Source organism: Alligator mississippiensis, chromosome 5, assembly GCF_030867095.1.
Source record: "Alligator mississippiensis isolate rAllMis1 chromosome 5, rAllMis1, whole genome shotgun sequence".
Classification (NCBI taxonomy): domain Eukaryota; kingdom Metazoa; phylum Chordata; order Crocodylia; family Alligatoridae; genus Alligator; species Alligator mississippiensis.
The window spans coordinates 45,343,336-45,358,933 of record NC_081828.1 but is presented as its reverse complement, the minus strand read 5'-3'; the positions used below and the strand labels follow the sequence as shown (position 1 = coordinate 45,358,933).

At 42.0% G+C, this 15,598-nt stretch overlaps 1 protein-coding gene and 1 long non-coding RNA gene across 5 annotated transcripts in view; one reads left to right on the top strand and one right to left on the bottom strand.

The window, feature by feature from the left end:
- LOC102575034 (dimethylaniline monooxygenase [N-oxide-forming] 2) overlaps positions 1-9,532 on the top strand; it is a 77,197-nt gene extending 67,665 nt beyond the window's left edge. For all 4 annotated transcript variants that reach the window (XM_059728302.1, XM_059728301.1, XM_059728303.1 and 1 more), the window contains 2 exons: positions 833-905; positions 5,925-9,532. In XM_059728302.1, the coding sequence (XP_059584285.1) occupies positions 833-905; positions 5,925-6,279 (428 nt within the window). In that variant the 3' untranslated portion in view covers positions 6,280-9,532. The remainder of the gene's footprint in view (positions 1-832; positions 906-5,924) is intronic.
- LOC109286345 (uncharacterized) overlaps positions 1-15,117 on the bottom strand; it is a 114,142-nt gene extending 99,025 nt beyond the window's left edge. Inside the window, exon 1 of the long non-coding RNA XR_009462424.1 lies at positions 14,906-15,117. This is a non-coding gene — a long non-coding RNA (uncharacterized LOC109286345). The remainder of the gene's footprint in view (positions 1-14,905) is intronic.
- Positions 15,118-15,598: the final 481 nt, after the last annotated feature.

The window sequence follows — 15,598 nt, the reverse complement described above, 5'->3', positions numbered from 1 at the left end:
GAGCCAGGACTCCTGAGCTCTATTTCCAGCTCTGCCACCAATCTGTAATGTCATGAGCTTAGCTGAATCCCTTAAACTCAATGAGACCACTTACTGATGAACAAGAGTTTATATAATGTACAAACATTTTCTTCTCTTGAAAGAAATGTCAAGATTTAATGACCCTTTTGGGTCAATATTTACCTTAAGGGACAATAGATCTTGAAAAGACCCAAAAAGCCACTATTAATATTTTTATATGCTTTGACAGCTGAAATTCCAGCCTGCCTTGTTTTAAAACAAATTTCATAAGCTTTCTATAGAAAGCATCACAAGTACTTATGATGATGCAGAAATGAAAACTATTAGCAGTCTATTTCACTTATCCTTTATAAAAATATTCTAACAGAAAGGGCTTTTCTTTGCTTCCTGAGAACTGAATGATGGAATGAACTGAATTGCATTCATCTCTGAGGAGGTCAACTATAGAAATGCACTGACTTGTCACACAATTAATTTCAGACAACCCTAGCTAGAATTAGCTTCTTGCATTTAACAGTATCTCGGTGTCAAAGAGTAATGTTTGTGAAAGAATCTAATGACCCCAGGATGTTTTTTTCCCTTCTTTCGTAAGAGTAGCATAAGTGATTTTATCAATACCATAATACCCAAAAGAAAGCCAGGGTGTTGCAATGGAAAATACCGTCCCTTTACCATACGTATCATGGCAAAGTGACACTACTTTTTAAAGATCTATAGTAAACAGTGGGAAGTGTTTAATTTTTCTAAAACCCATTCTGAACTTTGGGGCTTTTCTTACTAGTAATTTTATTTTACTACATTTAATTTCCAGGGCTGAGTGTACTGCCATCAGAGAACACCATGATGACTGACACTCTCAAGAGGAGAGAGAAAAGAATTCAGTGGTATGAGAGCTCCTGTTATTGATATTGCTATTCTCCAGTCCAACCTAGAGGCAATTTGTACACATAGAAGAACATGCATCTTTTTTCTTTTATGCTCCCCCTCAGAGCAAACAGTCCAAAGTCTCTGATGGTTTTGACTGGTATACATGGGCTTAAAATATACTCCAGCTTCTACTAGGTCACAAGTAGGCACACATTCCCAGTGCCTTGTGCATTTGGGATACCTCCATATCTCTTATGCTTGCCAGACCTTCAGAATGTGTTGCCTCAAGCTGAATATTAGGGCTGTGTGAAGCTTTGGGTGCTGATTCGCTTTGGAGATTCGGCCTGATTCGGTGGCCAAATCTCCCAATCCAAATCAAATTGGGGACCAATTAAAAGGTCTAAATTGATTCAAAGCTCTCCAAATCGATTTGGGAAAGATTTGGAGAGCTTTGGCAATTCAGACAGTCCCCACCTGCTGCAGTAGGGAGCTGGACCCAGACTCCAAGCTGGTAAGTAGGGGATGAGGGGGGGGAGGCTGGAGGAGTGGGGAGGGGAACATGGGGGAGACCCCTGCCTGCTCCCCCCCCCCCATGGCTGCCCCACCCAGCCCAGCTCCCAGTGCTTTAAAAAAAAAAGTCCCTATTACTTACCGGGTGTTGGCAGGCCACTGCCCCACGCTGTATGGGGGGCTCTGCCATGAGCCCCCCCAACCCCCTCCCACTCTCCCTGCCTGCCCCAGCCCCTTAAGGAAAAAAAGAACAAACAAAAACCTGGACTCACTGGCTCCTGCAGCAGCCTCAGGGTTTTGGGGAGTTCATGCAGATCCCCCTACGCAGTGGGGGGCAGTGGGAATTGCTCCCTGCCAGGCAGAGACTGATGAGTCCAGGGGGTTTTGCTTTGTTTTTTCTCAAAGGGCCAGGAGCTGGGGCAGACAGGGCAGCTGTGCGGGGGCTAGGACAGTGGGGGGCGGGGAATCTGTGGCAAAGCCTCCCATACAGCATGGGACAGTGGGGGACAGCAGGGATCGTGCCCCCCCCCCCCCCCCCCCCCCCCCCCCCCGCCCAGCAGCACCCGGTTAGTCACGGGTTTTTTTTCTTCGAAGTGCCGGGAGCTGGGGCAGCCACAGCAGCCATTGCTGGGGCTCGGAGAGCAGGCAGGTGATGGACGTGTACGATTCAGCCAAATTGATTCGGGACAGTGATTCAAATCACCAAATCAAATCACTGTCCCCTGAATCAGCCAAATCCGAATCCGAAGCAAAGACTAGCTGCTTTGCACTGGCCTACTGAATATTTTAACCATGTTTGCAGAGTTTCCTGTTTCCAGGAAAAAGCATATGCCAATATTACCTCTCTAGTCCTTAAATCTCTTTAACACTGAATTGATCTTAGCGCCTGGAAAAAAATCCGCACAGCTGTCTTTTGACTTACTCCATAACATTCAAGCTTAAGATATTCTAACAGCCTAAATACCAAATTTTCTAAATATAAGCCATGTGAATTAGTTAACATATATGTTCATTTACTAGAGATGGTGACATGAGCATCTTTCCAAAATACTCATGTTTTGTAATAACAAAATATCACCTCACTCTGGCATCCTAAGGAAAACCTAAAACCTTTCCAAATGGATTCCAGAAGAACTATCTTTCCTTTAACTCCTCCACCAGTTCCAAAGGCCTCCAGTCCCATGATGCTTCTGTCCTCTCCTTTAACCCAATCTCTAATTTCTGTCCTTTTTCCTCTTATGTAAAAGTGGTAGAGGATTTCCCTACCTATTCTGTTTGATACGTGTTGAGTACTGTATCAATCAGCCTTGTATCACATGCCTTTTTGGTCAATTGTACATCTTCAACCAAGAGTGTACATGAATACCTGTAATGTTATTTAAGAATTTCACAGTTTTTTCTCATCAGAGAGTCATTTTTAGAAGGAAGGAGAGAGAGATGATGAAGCATCCTTAGCTGCATTAAAAATAGTTCCTTATTCCCCTAAAAATGAGATTTCAACTATACAGTGATTGTGAAGAAATTTAACAGTATATACAATTGTCAAATACTCAACAGATTGAAGAGATTGTTACTGGATGAGGACGGTGGTTGTTTTTAAATAGTCTTCATTGCTGTGGTATCCAAGTGCCAAATTAAGAATAATATTAACCTTCTGGAAATTCCAGTTCACAAAGTATGTTAAGAGATGTTTGTCTTTGGAAAAGATTTCCAATTATTTACCTTAATTGAAGTGTAGTATAACCTTTAAATCTCTGCAAAGTGTGTGCTGTAAGAAGATGGAATTTATGTAATAGCTTTTTTTTTCCCTCCATCTCTGGTGATTAGGAGGCTGTGATTCTTAGAGTTGTTACTATTTGGCCAGATTTTCAGAATAGCATACATGGAATTGTTTGCAAAAGACTTGTACATTAGGGCTGTGTGAAGCTTTGGTCACTGATTTGATTTGGTGGAGATTCAACCCCACTCGGTGGCCAAATCCCCAAATCCGAACAGAATCAGGAGACCCTTTAATCTCTCCAAATCAAATCAGAACCCTCCGAATCCATTTGGAGAGACTCGTAAAGATTCAATGATTCAGACATAGACACAGCTTTAAATGTTTTTTCTACATACCTCAAGGTACCAGGCAGCTTGTGAATGCTGAGATGGTGAGGTGGATGAAGCGTCCCACAGGAGCGTCCCCAGCGTGCTCAGCAGCAGACCCAGAAGTGGACCAGAAGCACTGGGTCTGCCGGGGACCATACAGTCCCCCTGCCCCCCGGCTCAGTGACTGGTGCCTCCTGGATCTGAGGAGGCACTCAGGGTCCCTCCACAGCTGATTGCCAAGCCAGTGAAGGCATGGGGGGGGCCCTCAGCATGCTCGGCATTGGACCCAGAAGTGGACTGGAAGTACTTCCGGTCCACTTATGGGTTCGTCACTGAGCACATGGCACACCCCTTCCCCTCCTCCCCCCCCCCCCATGCTCCTGTGGGACACTTCATCCACCCCACCATTACAGCATTCACGAGCCACGCTGGTACCTCAAGGTATGTAGAAAAAACATTTAAAGTTGTGTCTGTGGTCAAATCTCTGTTTCTCCGAATCAGCATCAAATCTTCAGATTTGGATTCGGCCAAATCGAATCAGGGACAGTGATCTGAATCAACGAATTGAATCACTGTCCCCGATTCAGGCTGAATCCAAATCTGAATCAAATATGACCCATTTCGCACACCCCTATTGTACATGCTACTGTGTATGGAATTACAGCTAGAACATATGCAAGTAGCCTGTTAGGGTAGATGTGATTTGCATACATAGGCCACTGACAGATGTGGGGGACAGGCGAGGGGAAACAACAGCGCTTTACCGAAAGAGGAGCCACATCAGTTTGACTCAGCTTGCCCCATGTCTATAGACGGCGCACTTCAGCGGGGCTTCTTGGCACTTTTACTTAATAGTTGATTTGGGCCCATAGATTTTTGTTTCGTGTTGCTTGCTTGCTTGCTTGCTTGTTTTGAGCTGGGGGGTGGTTTTTGGTTTTTTGAGTCAAGTAAGGGGTTGGAGTTTATTTGGGGGGGAAAGGTTTATATGTATTTTTCTTTACATGGTTCCAGTTATTTTATCTTTTTTTAAAGAAACATAAAGAATTCTCAGATGATCTTTATTCAACAATTTACAATTCTTATGTGGTTATGGCAGAATCAAATCATACTAGCAATTACCTTTAATAAATAAATAAATAAATAAAAGAAACACAGCTAATTGACCTGTTTAGTCTGTAGTTAGAAAGGATTCCCAATTACCAGGATGCATTTCAAATCCCTGATATCAGATAAGATCCATTTTTATAGTATTTTATTCTTCTTACTTAAGCCTGTTATCTTAAATATGCCAATATACATCAGCACTTTAGCAACAGTATACATTTAATTTTAACAATGATAACAACATTTAATGTTAATATACCTTTTGATTACATCCTTAAACCAAAAATTTTGATTACACCCATAAACCAAAACATGTTAAATACAAGGCTCTGCTTCAGGTCAGTGTTCCTTAGTGATTCCCCATATCAGAACTGTACTCTCATGAGGGAGGAATTCTCTTACCCTTTGGGTATGCCTATATGCTCATTAATGTGCTTTAGGTAATGTGCATTAAATCTAGTACCTCCATTGTGAGGTACCAGAAAAATGTGCATTATCCTATTTTAATGTGCATTAGCTAAAGAGCACTTTTTGTGACGCTTTAATCTGCATTAAAATAAGCTAATGTGCATTAAAGTGCACTCTGTGTGTGCCTAAATTGAATTTTTGGTGCTCATGCACCAGGACTGTTTTTTTTCTGGGACTTGTGCCATGCATATGGAGTCATATACCAGCACAACCAGTGCTTAATGTATTGCACAAGCATTTGTTCACACTGCATGAGTAACAGAATCACAAATTGTGTACAAGTGCCAAAAAGGTGATTTACAAGGCTGCAAAACTGCCATTTAGTTGCAAAAAAGCATAATAGAATCTCACTCCTCTATTTACAGTTTGAGGTCTAGCCTGACTTAATTTGATCTTGAAACCTTAGCTTCACTAAAATCTATATTTTATAAGCAATTAATGCTTTCGTAAGACCTTCTTGGGCAAACCATGAAGACAACTATAATTCAGTCACAATGCTGCAGGCACCCACAAGTGTACCTAAAATGCTTTTAATAGCTTGACTCCAATCTCTTAATCTCTTCTGGAGTTGTGGACATAATACATTTTGTTCTATCTGTTCTTAAGCAATAGGTTGATATGGCTGTAGTATATCATCTCTTCAACATACAGAGACAGATACTATTCTCTGGAACAGAGTTGTCCATGTGATTTGGCCTTCTTTTCTTGTATATATAGTATTGTTGATGCTGACAACATTCTCGAGTTCCATTGTAGTTCTCTACATACTAACTCTTTGATTGTGTGTGAAAAGGGCTTATTGGGGTCAAGTTACATTAATCATTTAATTATCATGATCTGTGAAGCATTTTTCTTTTCTCTCTAAGGTTTGGTACCAGCCGGAGCCAGACTCTGCAAACGGATCATATCGAGTATCTGGATGAGCTTGCAGAAGGCTCTGGTGCAAAACCGAAAATCTTTTCACTACTTCTGACAGACCCCAGGCTGGCCTTGTTAATTTTCTTTGGCCCCTGCAGTCCATTCCAGTTCCGCTTGACTGGCCCAGGGAGGTGGGATGGAGCCAGAAATGCAATCCTGACTCGCAAGGAGAGGATTATCAAACCCACAAAAACTCGAGTTGTGCGCAGTTCCTCAAATCATTCCTCAGTCTCCTATTTGCTCATGATGCTTGGTCTTCTTGCTATCTTGAGTGCTGTTTTCTTTGGCTTCCAGCAATCCTAATATCTTTATACATGTAGGTTCTCACAGATATAACATACTGCTCTTTCCTATACAGAATTCTTGCCTTTCAAAAATAACAGCTTCTTTGCCATGTAGCACCCTATGGGGCTTATTCTGAGAGGTGCTGAACATTTCCAGCTTCTGGATGGCTCCAGTGAATATTGTGGGGGACTCATCATTGCCATTTTAGTTCAGATTAGGTGACTGAACCTCTTCAGTGAAGCTATGAATTGAGATTTTTTTTCAAAACAGACTGAGGAAGTTAGCTAAGCCACTCCCATTTAAATTGGGAAAATCCTTTTGTCAGCCTAACCTTATTCTGTAGGTTTGAGTTTTATTCCAAAGCGTATAACTACTCAGTGCACAAGCAGTACCACTTTAATGATGCTAATATAGTTATATCAGTAGATGATGTATTTTTACTAGCACAAAGGTGACTTGTACCAGGACAGTTTATGTCCTTAAGAGAAGGAACACTATATCAGTATAAGCACTTAAGTACTGATATAGCAGCATATACACCAGCTCTTGTGCTGGTATGCAATAACTCTTTCCATTTAAAAAAAAAAAAAAAAAAAAAAAGGCGCTCCTCTGACCAACATAGTTAAACTAGTGCAAAATGATGCGTCTGTGGACTAGCCTGTAGTGTAATACTATTTTCATTTCCCAAAATATCTATTTCTTATTTAAGGTAAAATTTGGAATGAAAATAGGAGCATAAGGCCAAACAGTTTCTCATAAGCAAACAATTATAATACAAAGCCCTCACTCTCTGAAGTGTGGTATGCTCTTCACCACAACCAGAAAAAAATTTGTATCTCTACATTTATCTTATAATCTAGAGTTAAACCAGAAATGGAACCTTACTGAGCTCCAGTAAAAAAGAAAAAAAGGCATAACAGGGCATCTGGATGGACTGGGCAGTGGTGACCCTGGCTATTATTTTTGCCCTCTTCCCTTCCTCTTCCTTGCCTAGAGGAGGTGATAAACAACCCTGCAGAGTCCTGCAGTTGTGAGTCTGGATGGAAAACCCCAGAGACCTTGGGGGCAGCAGGAAGAGGAAGCGAGTACACAGCCCATGCTGGCTATGTGCCAGAGAGCTGTGCTGTAGTGCCCCACTGGCTTCTAGCCTGAGTCACTGCAGACATGTGGCTGCATTTCTGGAAGCAAAAGTGAATTTCTGTCTAGTTGTTTCTCAGTTTAATCTGTGCAGCTTAAACTAATATGCAAAGACTGAATTGATTCAGCATTGGGCTTTTTGACTATCTGTACTTAGCCCTGCAGTGAAAGGTGCCTAGTGAAAAGACAGGGTGGGACTTTTTAAAGCATTCCACTTTGTTTCCTTCTTTGCCCTGTAGCTATTAGTAAAACTTTCTTTCCTTTTTCAAAATGGCTTCTCAGAACTTTGAAATCATGGGATGGAGATCTAGGTAAGACTGAAGCCCAAAACACAGTCAACTCTTATTAGCTTGATTTGTCCTAAAATACTTCCTTGAGCAACATGCTATGCAGCTCTTCAACACTTGGACAAGACCTTCGGGGGGGGGGTAGTATGTCAGCCAAAGTAGTATGTCAGCCAAATGCATGGCAAGGATGTCTGTATCAGACTACAAGACTAAAATTCCTGTGAACTGTCCTAGCCTCTTTAAAGTTGACAGCTACCTGGGCTGCTGATGAACTTGTCTTTTATTTACTAATTAAAGGATACAATAAAAAATCAGCAAGATAAAAACGAGCATCTTAGCTAGCGTAAATCACCATAGCAAAATTGCATTGAAGTTCAGGCTGATTTACTTCAATAAGGACTCTGGTTCAAAGACTACAGTAAAAGCTATATTTTTATGAGTGTTGTAGTAGTGATGTTCTAGTCAAGGTTGAGATGGGAGGTTTATTTCAGTACAAATTTATGTCTACAGTTGCTCATAAAGTGACAAAATTCCTTTCACCTTGAAATGTTGTAGTGTTAATTCAGTTTGAAAACCTTTTTGCAAAGGTGAGATTGTGGCAGTCTGGGTATGTTTTGAAAGACAGGAATGTAAAACATGGGCCCAAATGAGTCCAAGATACTCAAGAAGTTGAAATGCTTTGTTTTTGAAGTGAAAAGGAAGAGTGGTTAAACATTACTGAAGAGTGCACTTGCTTTAAACAAGCTCATTTTAAAATTGATATCTGCACCTGATGATGTAAGTATATTTTATCACTTTTTTGCTGCTGAAAGCTCTGACTTATTTTCAACACCATGAATATTACCAAAGAACACTGATTTCAAAGCATTTGCTATTTATGATTATTTGCTTACAGCTACTATCTTCAATAAAATGCTCACTGGCTTTGATAACTGCTGCCATTTATGCCACTTTTATCGTATCTGAAAGGAGGGACACAGAGAGAATACTAGGTTATGTTCAGAAGATGGAGGAGAGAAAAGTGTTAAAAACCTTCCTAAGTGCTACATATACATATGCATATGGAGCTAGCAAAATTATACATAGATTCTCTTTCAAATCTTTTACAAGAAACAAACCAAAGCACAAACAAACCTTCCCCCCACCTTTTGCAAATCACTGTCTTGGCCAAGGAATGGGTAATGCATTTGTTAGTTTCATCCTTTTTTGCCTTCATAATTTAAAGAGCTTCAACGTGATTTTTTTTTTTTCTACATTCTTTTGAGATTTTAAAACTTTCAACGCTAGGAAAGTAAGAACAGTGTCTACAGCAACACTGCCCTTGTCCATGCAGCAGTTTATACCAAATGAAGGTGCGAATTTAAACCAAGTTAGTGAAAATGATGCAAGTTTCTGTTTGGAAGTTTTTACTTGTTTTAAGACTAGCTTATTCTTTATTTAGTTTAAATGGTTTAGGAAGATGTTTAAGTGAACCTAAGTCAGACAGCTAACTGAAACAAGGTGTTTGCACTGGCTTAGCTAAACCAGTTTTGATTAAACCAATGCAAATTTGTACTTTAACTCTGCTTTAACTCTGATACTTGTACATTTGCAGTAAAATAAGGGGGTTAACTATAAGTTCCCCTGATACCAAGCAATTATCTTTAGAAATAAGCACAGCTCTTCTGAGGGTGTGGAAGTGAAAACCCTATTCTCTCTTCAAGGTAACTAAATGTTGGAAAACCATCTCTTCTGTAATGAATATTAGCTAATACCAGTGCTGTGATTTTTGCCTGATGCATTGTGAGTAATTAGGTTCTGGAGGATGTGTTGATTAAATAAAGCAATAAAATGCATTCCTGAGACTACTTAGCATGTATCTTCCTTCTTTATTACAAAGTTTGCAGGAAATATTTGGCATGACGTTTGGGACATGTTCAAAAATGCATGAAACATCTCTAACAAAACGTAAATTATTTCTGCCTTCCTTCCAGAAGGTGTCTATCCAATATTTGAATACTTTATACATAAAATTAATAGGAGTAGTGATTTTTTTTTTTTAAGGCTACCTCTTTCAGATAGCTAAGTTTTGCTGAATAGGAGGAGGTGAGAGAGTGTCCTTGAGTGCAATTGTTGATGTGATGCATGTCACAACCAAAAGATCTTTTCCTACCACTTCCTTCACATTTTTTCTCTCCTTTTCTCAGTTTTACTATCTGTTCTGAGCAAGTAACTTCCTTAGACAGTAATCTCCCTTTTCTTCCTTTTCCTTGTCTTCCTATGAAGTACATTCTTTCTTACCTCACTTATTAGCTCGAGGATTTTCTCTCTCTTTCTCTTTTTTTCCCCCTGCAATACAGTGAAACCTACATTCAAAAGCCATAAGTCAGACTCCAAAACATCATGAGACAGGTTTTTAAAAAATGAGATTTGGTAATGCAATAAATTGGAGGAATGTACCTGCTTTCTGCTTTTGACACTGGAGACAAGTAGCTTCCTTCCAAAGTGGGTGAGGACTTAAGGGTAAAGTATCATCTGCCTCAAATACCCCTGCCAGTGCATATGTAGTACCCACTGGCTGCTCAGAGGAGGAATGCCCTTTCCCCCTTCATTCCCTCCAAAGATGGGGAACTGGCCATTCTATTCCTGCCTGAAACACCTCAGTTTCTCCTGCTCTTCACATGACCTTATTCTCTTTAGAGTGCTTACAGACATTTAGTGGAGGCACTCTAACTTATGGTGCTTTACACAAAACGCCATGAGTTAGGACCAACCCTCCCCCCCCCCCCCAACACAACAGATAGCTGTTCACCTGTTGGGTCAGGGGAGCTCATGTCTGCCTGAACCAGCCCTGGCCAGCAGGTGGGGGCACTCCAGCAGCCTGCCAGGAGGTTGCCGAACCACCTTCTCCCCAGTCCTGTCCCCACCCCTCCCCAGCTCTGGCCATAGCAAGCCAGCAGCTACATGCTGTCCCTGTCAAGAGGCTTGGACAAGGATGGGGGAGAGAAGCACCCCCTGCCTCACAGCGCCCCCCCCCCCCCCGCCCAGGTACCCCAGCTGGGAAATTTGAGAGAGCTAGGCAGGGTCCATGAGGCCTTGAGCCTCTTGGCAGCAGCAGCACATAGCTGCCAGCTCGGCTTTACCATGGTGGGAGCTTGGGGGTGGGGGGGTAGTGGAAGGCAGCCCCCTTGCCTCACAGACCTGACCTGGCTGCCCCCAATACCCCAGCTGGAGTAGCTGTATGTGTCTTTGCCATTTTATTGAACACACTCCTTTATTTTCCTCCCTTTTTTTCATTTTGATTTTCCATCATTTAATTACTTCCTGCTGCTACCTCCCTCTCTTCCTTTCTTCCCTCCCCCCCAACTTGGCATAAACGGTACAGACAGAAGTGCAGCTCCCGGCTGTAACTAGCAGTACTTTGCAAGTAGCATTCTGAGTTAAAACCGGCCCCCAAACCAAACAGAAGTTCACTGTTGGTTCCAGGGGGGAGGGGAATCTAGCTGCTGGCTGGGAGTCTGCAGCTGGTTTCCCCTAACAATGGCCCCTCCTCTCTCCTAGCCTGTCCCTGTTTCAGAATGGGAGTGGGGGGAAAGGAAAGGGAGCTCATTCTAGGGCTTCCCCAGCCAGCACTAGAGGGTGTAGTGGATGAATCAGAAACCCCTCCCCACCTTGGGGAGGTACTCCAACACATGCCTCACCATCCAGCTGGGTCAGGAAAAAACCCAGACTGAACTCCATCTGCTCTTTTCCTTGTCCCTCCCCCCACTCCATTCTGAAAACAGTGACAGTCTGAGAGGCAGCATGGACAGAAGTTACAGAAGATGCTCTGTTTTGAATTGTCTTCATCTGACCCCTCATGCAATGAAGATTCAGATTTTCACCCAACTGGCCAGTTTTGAAGCTGTCTGCAGCCATGCAGTTGAGGTTGGTCACATCTGTAGATTGCTTTCTATGGCCAGATCAGGTGAAAATTGTCATTTCTGTCTGTGCCCAAGGGAAAACATGAAGAGCTCTGCCCAAACATGAAATGGAACATCCCTTCCTTTTGCCTCATATGATAAGGGCAAAGAAGTGCAACTACTCTCCACTCCCTGCTTGAAGTTATGAGCAACAAGAGGGAAAGTGGGTGTGTTTTTCCCCCGCCTTACACTGGCAAGGAAAACAGAGGAACAAAGGAGGCAAGGCATTTCCTATCTAAGAATGAGTTTTTTACAACCATTGCTTGTACACCCATGATCATTTGTTATTTGGATTTATATGTTGTTTGTACTCAAAGGCTCAGAGCACCTTAAAATAAATGACAAAAAACCCATAGATAAGAAACACCAGTAGATTCCCCAAATTATATCCCAAAACTTGAAAACTCCACACTGCCCTACCTACTCACACTTCCCTGCCAATCACCCTCAAGAGCACACTCCCCAGCCATCCCAACCCTCACTCATATTTAGGGATAAGAAACCTGTCATTCCCCCCTCCCCTCCTCTCCCAACCCACCCACTCTCTGTCCCCTACACATACAAGAGAGCCAAATGGGTTACCAACAATTTTCACAGCTTTGGAGGTATCTTTTTTTCCCACTCCGCAGCTGATTTTAAAAATGTTGTATGTTTAAACTGTGTGCATCTGCCTGTTTGACCAATAAGCCTCATATTTATCTATCTCATGTATACCCTCCCCACCCCCAAGCAAATTAAAATTATTTGCAGCAGTGTCACAAGAGTACACTTCAAGCTTTAATCAAAGATTGCATGACATATACTAGAACAGTTCCCTGGGTGGTATGAAAGAGAGCAGTAAATCACACAATGCAAGCCAGTTTTAGCAAGTTTTTAACCATCCTCTGAAGGGAAAGATTCTCTGAAGTGCAGTCAGTCCTCAGTTAAAATTATGGGCTCAAAGCACTCTTTCTACATGCCTGGTTCCCACCCCCAAAATAAGTATTGTTCCCTGTGGTGCAGAAAAAGTGCCTTCATCTAGGAAAGAAGAAGAAAAGTTTTTCTGATGGCCTATGTATAGCCTGTAAAAAGCACAAGGAATTCTGTTAGTCTCAGCCAAACTCATAGCAGGGTAATAGGAAAATAAATTATTTTGTTTTTTCCTCAATTCCTATATTGAAGAGAGCACACAGCCAACAACAAATCTAACCAATTATTTTAAATTAAAGTTCAGATAGCAGACCTGCCCTTCAGGTGCTCTCACTTGCGCTCTCTCTCTCTATTTGGGGTTTTTGACTTCCCTGGGTTTTCTGTTTTTCTCTCCTGTGTAACTGTGTGAAAGATTATCATATAAAAAAGGAGCGGTAAAGTCAGTTATCGATCATCCATGGAAGCAGTGCAGTTAGTTTAACTTTGTTGAGAAGTTTTGTATAAGTTTTTTGAAAATTATGCAGGACCTAGTTTACCTGCTTGCTTTTGTGTGAGCTACTTGGGGCTATGAACAAATTACCATGAAATGAAAGGGGCAGGGTTTTACAATGCATCAGCTGCTCCATGGTAAGTTCCAATATTCATGACCTTATCCCACAGAAACTAGAAGTTAAACCACAGCAACTTGGCCTCTAATGAAAAACAAGACTAGTAATTTGCCATCATTTAGCTGCCACTAACCACAGGGTAAAAATATATGCATAGATAGTTACTACAGCCATGCAGTGAAGTCCTGCCCCTTTTTACATGATTGTTCTCATTTACATACCTGAGGACTGAGGGAAATAATAGGTGGGTATAAATCACAGATGAGTTGGTGGGAATGCACTGTCAAGGATGGTCAATGCCTGAAGAGTTATCTCAAGATACAAAACCAAAAGCCATGCGCTAATTTTTAATGACTGACAGCCAAGGGAGGCAAAAGGTGAAAACAACATGACTAGTCTGATTTTTTTTTTTTTTTAAACACAAAACCCTGCTGTATCAAGACAAAGTATGATGTTGAATGTGGAGGAAAAAATGAAATCCTGGATGTTTTGGACCACAGACAGAAATACCTTTAGTCTGGAAATGTGTGTAAGCTTTGTGTTTTTCTCTTCTGATCTAGGGACCCTAAACTACCACATGCCAGTTGACTAATTAAAATGATCTTGTTTTGAAAAGCCTCTCCTGGTTCTCTGCAAAATAGCAACTGTGTGTACAGCATCCTTGCAAGGGTACATCTCAAACTGGGGGTCCAGTGGAGTGAGCCATGTTTAGAAACAGGTATGCTGAGATTGCTGACCCAGTCTGGGAGTAGTGGAGCCACAAGACTCACTTTTGTATATAAAGAGAGAGAGAGAGAGCTGTGGCCTAGCCCTAAAGAAGTGTAATCTCTGAAAGACTGTTTCGAGGGTGAAAGCATAGCATGCTTTGTAGATTCATAGCCAAGAATAAATTTAAGCTGTAAATTAGAAGAGCTCTAACCATCAGAGAAGTCAGGCTCTAGATCAGCCTCCTAGTAGGAGTATTGGGGGCAAGAAATCCTGACAGGCTTTAAGTTTCATATTGGTCAGTATATGAAAGAGTAGATGTGGTTGCTTAAACTACCAAGTCACTGGACTGAATGACCAGGAGGTTCCTTCCAGTGTTGTGTTTTTGTGGGACAACTTCATTGCTAGAAACAGCAATAGGTATCCTCTGTTTTAGTTGTTCTGCCTTATTGGAGGCAGCAACATTCAGCTGTTGGTCCAGGAAGCTAGGATACTATTCCTGGTTCTGTCACTGAGCCTGTTGTCTGATCTTGGGCAAATCACCTCACTTCTTATGCCTCAGTTTCCATATGCATAACATGGAAATGAGGTGGGGTAGCACTAAACAGCTATGGTGTCTTGCTCCAGACTTGTGAGTTTGTGCCTGGCTCTAGACTGGCACTGAAGACTATTCTCAGTTTACTCAAAGGTAACTAAGCACTGGCTGGGAAGCCAAAGATGACCTGATGTGATGCTGGCCACAACCTTCCCACACATACCCTTGGCTACCAAAACTGGTAGGCCTTAACCCTGCTACCTGATGGGTGGGTGGAGGCATCTGGCTGCTTCAGGTGGTAGAGATTTGCTGCCCACAGTGAAGGCTGGATTGCAAGTTCCAGTCAGAGTTGGCAAAAGGTTGCCAACCCCTGCATAAAGCATTGCTTTATTGGGGACTGTTGAATATCCATAGGGTCTGGAATGTAGGACAGGAGAGGAATGGAGGCAAGTCATGTGGACTCACCAGCTATTGATCCCTGGGGTAGGGACAATGCACAAGATCTTGTAGTATCAGGGTTACCTTAGTAGCCAGTAGACAGATTCCTTGTTGTTCAATCTGGGAAACAGGATTCAATTACTTCTTGCCCAAATGAGATCCTCTTCTCACCATTTAGGACAGCAGATTGTAGAAGTATATCACAGTAATAGGTTCTATTGATGGAAGACAAGCAGAGGTCCAAAGAATTAAATGAAACCTTTCTCCTTGCTCTGTCAAAAACACTTTAGTAAACCAACCATGCAGGCCCCACTCCATAGATAACACACTAGCCATCCAATGGGAAGACAGCTAGCATGTAACACCCAGTCAAGGAAATGAGTTGCAATGCTGAAAAGCTAAGAATAGAAAGCTCGTCACCCAGAACAATGCTGTCCTTATTCAAAATTCTAAGCTAATCCCATTTCAGTAGTGGAAATCTGAATCCCAGCCAAGAGTTAAATGTTTGCACTTACAAAGCACTGGAGTGCATAATTTACTCAGTTTGGAATAGTTTTGCACTAATATAACTCCAGTGGACTGGAATCCTTAGCTGCTACAAAGCAACACAGTTGTGTTAACTTCAGTGGAGTTAATGAATACCAGCTGCGGGGTTGGCCTACAGGCTTCTGTAAAATTTACTGTTGATTTTGTTCTAGTGTGGAGAGAATTAGGCCCTTGATATGTATGAAACCTCAAAGTGTTCCTCTGGGATGGCTTGGATTCTGTTCCTTGATG